Raw genomic sequence first — 9,092 nt, 5'->3', positions numbered from 1 at the left:
TAGCAAAGTTAATATTCTGGTGACATGTGAGTTCATTCCTTGTTATATCAGCCATACATATCTCTGTCAACATTCGACTGAAACAATAATCTCCATTGCCTTGTGACTGGTTCAGCATGTGGATGTCAATGACCTGTTTTTTGTGTGTCAATCTTTTCCTTATTTGTCTGTGTTTTTTCTTCTAACTGAGCTCAGTTCCTTGTTGACGTCGTGTCGGGGAGGGGGGGGGGGGCTGTTTTTCAAAAACATAACTAAGCTTCAAGGAACTGCCATTCACGTTTTGAAGACTGAATTCTTTATTTACCTCTAACTAAAAATGTCACCACTTTTCTATCTCCAGCCGCTGTAGGAGGGTAACTGGACCGTGTCCTGTATACCGCTCAAAATGGCCATCGCACGACAATTTGGACTGCTGTTGTGGAAAAACTATCTTCAGCAGGTGAGTTGGAGGGAGGTGAACCTACACTCGGCTTGTACGTGTCCTTTTTGGGTGCTGACATTGTTTGCAACTGTGAATTGTCAGAAGTATCAGTGTTTACTGAGCAGAGGCCTGCATGGCAGTATTTGTTAAATTATAGGCTTATGGGATGTCATAAATACAGTAAAGTGACTAACATTATATTTTTGACGACTTATGATGTTAGCCAGCTACATGGAAACTGGTTGTCTTGACCCCAGCAGTATAGTGAGTGCTTGCACTGTTGTTGTGACACAGGCTCGAGCTAGGTCAACATGTTGGGAGCTGTCACAAGCTTTTCCAAGCCTTTTAAGGCTAATCCTTAAGGATTAATTATTGTCACAATACATAAAATGCAGTTGTGTCCTCCTCCACGCTACACACGCAGAAAATGTATAAACAGAAGACCATATAAACAATAATAGAATATCAACAACAATAAAATAGAGCAAATTATATAAAAATAGCACTAAAGGAATACATGAAAAGAAAACTAAATTATATTTACATGGCTAATATAATGTTGCGTATTTATTATATACTGTTTACATACATACAGAAATATATATGATCCTTTTTAGTTATTTTTTTGATTTACTTTTTATATTGTGACATACAGTAGATCATGTGACTGTATCATGAGACATTATGTAACTATAGATCCACGTGCCGATACTGACCTCTACCTTTGGTGAATGATTTCTTTATTGAGTTCATCAAAAACAAAAGAAACAAAAAAACTGATAAACACATACAATTTAAGGAAAAAGGAATGGGGATGGACAGCTGAGAACAATTCATGTAATGCGCAAATACTGGAGATACACGTTGACTTTTTCATCGTTGGTGAACATGTTTGGCTGGTTACACGCACCTGATCACACCTCAAATTATCCAAGAAGGACTTCAGTTAATTTGAGGTTTGACCCATGTTGTTATTCATGGCATGTCGTATCATCAAGTCGGTCAGTCTTCAGCTTGCAGAAGATAGGAATGTATTTTTTACTCTTAACAGTGCCAGTGTGTATTGCTCTTAATGGCAGTTTGCATAGTTTTGAACATTAATACCAGTTGATGGTTGCACAATGCTGCAGCTCTCCAGAAATGTAATTGTCTATCTGCTGCATACAGTGCATGGTGTGAGGTTGTTGCCCCGTCATACTTTATCCACTCCCTGCCGCTCCAGTTGTGGTTGTCGAGAGACTACAGGGGCTCCATTAGGACCAGGCTGGAAAATAATCCTGTGCATTTTGGTGTGTAGTGTCCATTTAGGCTGCAGAAAATATACAAAGAGTGCATGTTAAATGCATTAACAAACATAATACATTACTTAGTCAAGCAAAATGTGGACATTGTGTTTCACAGGCCTGTAAACGCCTGTTCTAAAACCAGTTATTGGCAAAGACCTTTTATTTCTGGGCCATGCTGTTTTTTTTTTGGCGTCCTTACTTAATAGAAAAGTTGAGGTCATGTTGACATATTTCCAGCTCAGCTACAGCAGGTTTCAAAGTGTTTGCTCTACTCCTGAATATATTCACTGGGCTTGTTCTTTGTTCAACAATGGCATGTTGTCTAACAAGAGCAAAATAAACGTTCGTCTGAACCGTGTTGGAAGGCAAGAAAACTAACTGTTTTGCATATCACTAAGAGCTTTGAAAGGAATTCATACAAAATATATTTGAAATCTGTTGAGAAAACTAAATAATGACAATAGCAGCTTGTATTGAATGAAGCAGTCCTGGGAGTAATGTGTTGGGAGTTCACTACTGATAGCAGAACAATAGTCACTTTGATTCCTGACTTTGCCGAATACGTAAAAAGAGCATATATCAAACAACCCCATTTTATATATCAGGTAATATGCATTCATGAGTTAAACACCCTTTATAAACATGGAGAAACAGGGAACATGTATATTCTGGGCTCATATTTATTCCTCTAAGAAGTTATATGGTAGATGAGTGCTGAAAGGGAAAGGTTGACATTGTCGTCCTTCTGAGTTTGACTGTAATATCCTGACACTGTCCAAGTCCTTTTGTACTCCGTCACATTACGCTTCATTGTGTAGTTTCACTTTTTTTAAATAATTTTACTCCCTTTATTAAACCCCAAATTTCTCATTCACTCTTTTATCTTCGACTAGTTTTTTTTTCCTTACCTCATACACCTCTATCAAATAAATGGCCGACTAACTCTATTCTTGCTCTCCAGAAACGTCAAATCCTGGTAACTCTGGTGGAGATACTCCTGCCCCTGCTCTTCTCTGGCATCCTCATCGTGCTGCGTCAAAAGGTTCCTTTTAAGGACTTCCCGAATGCCACGGTCTATGAGAGCTTTGCCGTTGACAAGCTACACAGACTCCTCTTGCCACGCTTGCAGCTCGCCTATGTGCCCGGTAACTCCAGCGCGGTGCGGCGGGTGGCAGAGGATGTGCAAGACCACCTGCACATTACCTCAGGTGTGTATTGGTTGCAGGTTCAGCACAACAGTGTCGACCTGTTTAAACTTCAAGGGGGAATCTGTGCAGAGCATCCACTGCTTAAAATAATTTTTCCAGCATATTAGCTTAGCTTAGCATAAAAACTGGAAACAGGGAAACCGCTAGCTTCCTCCAAAGTGAAGACAATTAGTTTAATAGTACAACTGAAGCTGAATGAACACGTTATATCAAAATGTTTTTAAGGGGGTTCTGTGCAGAACAGTTAGTTAGTTCCAGTCTTTTCCCTCAGCCAAGTTCCCAGGAAGCTGGCTGTATATTTAAGGGCCAGATATGCAAGTGGTATTGATCTATTACTCTGATCTGCTAACTTTTGGCATAAAAGCAAATAAGTACATTTCCCAAAATGTCAAACTATTCCTTTCTTATATGGCCATTCTCTGAATGTACCACTTCATAAAACATGTTTAAACTTCAGTGGGCACATTTTACCCCACATCTTAAATAATTGGCCCAAGTTTGTTTGATATTACTGAAAGGACTTGTCATCATACAACAATATAGGAATGGTTTGCTTCCAAAACTTGGATTCTGTGGCAGCAAAGCCTAATGTTTATGTCCCCAATTCGAGCCATTAGTACCACCAGTATAACCAGTGAAACAAACACCACAGCCTTGAAAACAATTTGTCAGTCCGTCTAGATGTGGGAATACGGGTTTCTCTAGAATCGGCCCTCATGAGAGCAACAGGCCGCACCCTTCTCTTGTGCCGGGCTGTATCACTGAGAGTTTAGATCGGGAAAGACAGGAGGCTCACGCTGTAAAACCTACACTCAATTCACACACCTCTGCGTGACCAGCTGTTCAGATAACCTTGCAGAAGGTTTGACTGACGGCTGTTTACATGTTTATTTTCTCTCGCCGACAGACAATCAGCGAGATGGGCACGAAGCAGTAGTGTGAGGCTGAAGGCAGAGACGTAGCATCAGGTAGACGGATATGTGAACCTGCAGGTTGATGCGTACCCAGCTGTGAGATCCCAGCTCCGCCGTTAATGAATAATTTAGCAGGTCTCCGTGTTCAGAGGGATGGGTCGAGGGGGATGATCAAGGTTGAATTTGAGCATTTAATGCACACAGAAGACCACCATAATGTGACCTCGACGATCTGTCTGACAATGAAGCGACTCTTTAACAGAGGAAAGGCCCTCGGATATTTCAAATGTCACAGTTTCACACAAACAACAAAAGAACTGTTGAACTAGGAGCATGAAGGAGGTTTTGTTGTTAAGATGTTAGGTGTTGAAACGCCTTTGTTATACGCCCTACGGGTGAATTGTGAAATAGTGGATTGTGAAACAAAATGATTTGACTTCTTCTTGTGTAAATCATCAGTGAAATATGTTATGTTTTCTTGTACTATTATTATTCTACTGCTAACCTCCTTGTATTTTAACTGTTATCTGCCTTTATTTTTAGCTAACCAGTTAAACCATTTATCCATTACATGACTAATTGTATTAAACCAGTTATTTCAATTTTTTTATAAACGACTTTAATCCTATTATCGAACTATTAAAACCATATATCCATTACTTTTAGCTAACTCTTTTGACTCCCTGCTCGCTTGCTGACTGACATTCATGTACTCTCGATTGCCACGCGTGACTTTAAGGTGTTACAGTTGATTTGGAGCTGTGTATTTGTCAGCGTCGCTAGCTTATTGGTTATTCTGACAGTCAATTTACGAAAGATCAGCATCACAACAATTTGTAAGTCTATCTGGATATTCTTTTCCCCCTTAATGCAAATATCTGGATATATACATTTGAGCGAATCCTGATTTGAATTTCTTTCAAAGTGGTGTAACAACTGCAGCGGTAATACAATTACCCCTGGTTGGGAAAAACTGTGTTAAACTACAAACCATTGAAGCAGTATTCAAGTGAAGAGCAGTGTGGCGATTGCAGGCTGGAACTAGTGTGTCTGTCAGCTGGGTGTCCTTCACCTGTTTCCCTCTCAGTATTTATTTTATGAGAATGACCAAGATTCACCTTTGGGACCAATGTTTAACACTCAGAATACCTTCACAAGTGCTTGATAGGTGGAATAGAAAAATGCCTTTTGAGAAATCCAGTTCTGTTGTCTTGATAATATTGGCCAGAGAACTCGGTATGCTGACAGCATCTCGACCGACTTCCTGTCTGTCCGTGTGAGCAGCGGGCACCGAGGTCTCTCAATGAGACGGGCATGAAAACGGTCGTACGTGAGATGAATGCCGCGTCACTAATGCGATTCGGTTTGTGTTTGTGTGTGTTTCTTTTCCAGTGCTTAGATTTGAGACAGAGGAGAAGTTTGAGGACTACGTGAGAAACAACTCTAGCTCAGGAAGGATACTGGCTGCCGTGGTGTTTGAGCACCCTTTCACCCACGATGATGAACCTCTGCCCCTAAAGGTTAAAGACAGTGTACACACAGACACACACACACACACACACACACACACACACACACACACACACACACACACACACACACACACACACACACACACTGTAGCAGGTTGACTCTCGCACCTGAAGAGTGGTGCATTGCGTTTTTTGGTAATTGTGTCAGGGAAACGACATGAGTGGTAAATAATATGAGAAACCTAATTACTTGGAGAAATGCAAAAGATGCAACACAATGACTGAGCAGTGAAAATAATATTTAATAATTGACAGTGTGTTCCCAGTTGGATTGGTTCAGGCACTTGGTTCTCTTTTTGTTTGTTTTGGCCAGCTGGTAGTTTAAACACACAAGAGTCTTGTACGATCAAACAAGCCCATATTTTTATTAGGTTTATGAAAAAGCTCCACAATGACGACCAGAGTGCTTTCTGATTCAATGAGAAGTAGAAAGGCAGCAGCAAAAACCTGACAGGACATCCCATATGGGATCATCTTAATCTAGGTTTGAAATATTAATGCATAATATATAAATAAAGTTCCATATTAAATGCACTCTCAGCAGTAGTGTAGCGTCCCCTCGTCGACCAGTTGATGCATCCAGCTGAAGATTTCTGAGACAATTTTCATTACCAGCGGTGAGAGAGAGGCCACAGCCACATTTTTGGTGAATCATCTACCCATATTTATTACTTTATTGTCCTGCTAGATAGTTCTTTCATCAGAAAGCAGGTTGAACCTTCTGAGCCTCACTCTGAACCCTGAGAAGGATAACTCTTGAGTTTTTGGTTGCATAACAGCGGATCAGTTTGATCAATCAACTCTGAGTTTGGTAGCCCTGAGTTAGGCTTGCGTGTGGTGAATGAAGGATAATGCATACATGTAATATTTATCTGTTTTTCTAAAGTAACAAATGATGATCACTTTGTCAAACAGAAATGACAGGAGGCCCAAAATATTTAATACAGATGGCCACACACGGACGACGTATTTAATACAGCAAAGCATCCTGCACTGTCGTTCACTTCAGTGTGTCTGCTCATTTATTGCCGAGCTGATTCACTCAGTCATAAAACGGACAAAATGAGAGGCACTGGCAATACTCAGAAGCCAAGCTGATAACGATATCCTCTTCTCTTTCCTTTTGCACTCTCGTATACAGGTGAGCTACCACCTGCGTTTCAGCTTCACCCCACGGCACGCCCCCCCCAAGGAGAGGATGGAGCTGAACCCAAACAGCGACCTCGACTGGCACACACTCAGCCTCTTCCCCCTCTTCCTGCTGCCGGGACCGAGGGAGCAGTATGACAGGGAGGGGGGCACGCCTGGTGAGGACACGGCACTCTGACTGTGTCACCCGCCGGATTTAGTTTCTTTATCTTTCTCTCCCGCTTCTTCTTTCTCCCCAAGCCAAAATTTTTTTTGCTTTGATGTTACTAAACCTTCATGAGATGAGAGAAGTAAAATATTCCTAAAAAAACCTTTTCACACATTTCTTCGGGAGGTACCCAGAGTAGAATTAGTCCTTTAAGCAGCCATAATATCATGTCATACAGGTTTTTATATTTCTGCTAAAACAAAGACGCCTGAGGAAAAGCACTTATTGTCCACAATCTCTGGAGCCCGTCCCCTGGCTGTGTCTCCATGGCAACCACGGCCCAGCACGTCTCGTTTTGGCATTATCACGATGCATTGTGACCTCGCATCTTTTATGAGGTGTCGAGCACCAAAAATACTCAACTTTATCTCCTCATTTGTCTCTCAGGATGTTTGCCATGTTGGGTGTAAACGATGTGATGATGATACATACAGTCTTTTCACAATAAAGTTATATTGTGCCTAAAGAGGCATGTTCCAAAAGATGAAGTCATCCTCTCGGCATACTAGAACTGACGCGCTTTTAGAGTCTCATAAATATGGATTTCCAACCTCCACGTGCATAACTCACTTTTGTTCCCATTTTCATGTTAACCTTTAGAGGGGAGTTAGAAGGACAGTGGGGTTGTGCCATGAGTAATTATGTGCAAAAACAACATATATTTCTCCTTTTAAGGTTATTATCGAGAGGGATTCCTGACTGTACAGCATGCAGTGGACCAAGCCATCATCCGCTCCTACGACAGCAACTCCGCTGCCTTTCTGCTGCCTCAGATCAGCGTCGTCATGTCGCGGTTTCCTTACCCCGCCTTCATTTACGACGTCTTCATCCTGGCCATTCAGAACCAACTGCCCCTGCTGCTGGTACTCAGCTTTACCTACACATCCCTCAACATAGTACGATCTGTGGTGCAGGAGAAGGAAAGGAAGCTCAAGGTGCGTTCATGTGTTTCTACAGGGGAACGCTTTTTTTCTGGGTGTTGAAGTTAGTCATAAAACTGTTCTTTAATTTCAACCTTTTTTCCTTTTCATTCATTTCAGGAGTACATGAGGATGATGGGTCTCAGCAACTGGCTCCACTGGAGCGCCTGGTTTCTCCTGTTCTTCCTCTTCCTCTCCATTTCAATCTTTTTTGTCACTCTGCTCCTCTGTATCCAGGTGAGTCTGTGTGTACATTCCAGCACGTAATACCTTCATCACATATTTAAACAGTTGCTGACAGAAGTCAAAGGTAAAAAAATATCATTATCTAAAGTAGTATTTTTTTAGTGGAAATACCTGCAGCATGTATTTATTTAGAGTACAAATATTAGCTCACACTGTCAATATTAGTCACTTAGCTGTAGCTCTCAAAGAAATATTTCATTCAGTGTGAGTTGAAACTAAGTGACACCAAGAGGAAAAGAGAGTGAAAAGTATCATTTGAGCAATAAATTGAGCAGTGTAGTTACTGAACAACAGCTTAAGCGCACACATTAGTTGCTGTGTGTGTGTGTGTGTGTGTGTGTGTGTGTGTGTGTGTGTGTGTGTGTGTGTGTGTGTGTGTGTGTGTGTGTGTGTGTGTGTGTGTGTGTGTGTGTGTGTGTGTGTGTGTGTGGACGCGGACGCACTGGAACTATCTGTTTTGTCACTGTTTTTTCTTTCAGGTGAACCCTTATGGAGCAGTTTTGTCCTACAGTGACCCCTCGCTGGTCTTTGTCTTCCTGCTCGTTTTCACTGTTGCCACCATCAACTTCAGCTTCATGATCAGTGCCTTCTTCTCACGAGGTGTGTGTGTGTGTGTGTGGTCAGATGCTGTTAAGAGGACTCTCTGAATGTACAGTGTTTGTAATGACTCAGATGTAGGTCAAAGTATCTAACTGTTCGCTTTTTTCCCTCTTAGCGAGTTCAAAACATAGCAGCAGCAGCAATAAAAGGCACCGTGGCTATAAAAATCATGTTCAAAAGCCAAGATGCTTGTATAGTCTGTATTGATCCCCTGTGAGAGGGAACATAAAGTCATGTAATCACTGCAACATAGAATCTATTTAGGCTGCTTGTGTCTTGTTCCTTTTCTTGGTGAAGAGAAATGCTTTGTTCACTTTAAAAAGAAGGACGCTTATTGTTTTAAGTAGTTCTGAGGTCTGTCTGTCTTCAACCGCTAAAGAAAACTACTTAAATCCCACCTCACCTTTCTCATGTTTCCTTCTCTTTCCGTCTTCGTGGTCTCACTCTTTCAGACCAGCGTCTGAATGGAAGTGTAGAGCAGAGCAGCTCGGGTTGCACCGCCTCAGTTTCATGCAGCCTTTTGCAGCGTAGTTGCACAGAAGCCTCTTTCAACAAGAGAAACATTGTCGAAACTAGTTTGGCTCAGTGTATAACAAAATACTAATGTG

At 41.5% G+C, this 9,092-nt stretch overlaps 1 protein-coding gene across 1 annotated transcript in view; it reads left to right on the top strand.

Annotated features, from left to right (window-relative positions):
• Positions 1 to 385: 385 nt before the first annotated feature.
• abca3b (ATP-binding cassette, sub-family A (ABC1), member 3b) overlaps positions 386 to 9,092 on the top strand; it is a gene marked incomplete at its 5' end in the record, with an annotated part of 52,064 nt that continues 43,357 nt past the window's right edge. The window contains 7 exons of the mRNA XM_079233183.1: positions 386 to 439; positions 2,669 to 2,915; positions 5,222 to 5,349; positions 6,503 to 6,668; positions 7,394 to 7,653; positions 7,759 to 7,875; positions 8,364 to 8,484. Of these exons, the coding sequence (XP_079089309.1) occupies positions 386 to 439; positions 2,669 to 2,915; positions 5,222 to 5,349; positions 6,503 to 6,668; positions 7,394 to 7,653; positions 7,759 to 7,875; positions 8,364 to 8,484 (1,093 nt within the window). The remainder of the gene's footprint in view (positions 440 to 2,668; positions 2,916 to 5,221; positions 5,350 to 6,502; positions 6,669 to 7,393; positions 7,654 to 7,758; positions 7,876 to 8,363; positions 8,485 to 9,092) is intronic.

Source organism: Taurulus bubalis (genome assembly GCF_910589615.1).
Source record: "Taurulus bubalis genome assembly, chromosome: 17".
NCBI classification, from domain to species: Eukaryota; Metazoa; Chordata; class Actinopteri; order Perciformes; family Cottidae; genus Taurulus; species Taurulus bubalis.
The sequence above is the reverse complement of the archived record's forward strand: the minus strand, read 5'-3'. Positions and strand labels throughout refer to the sequence as shown.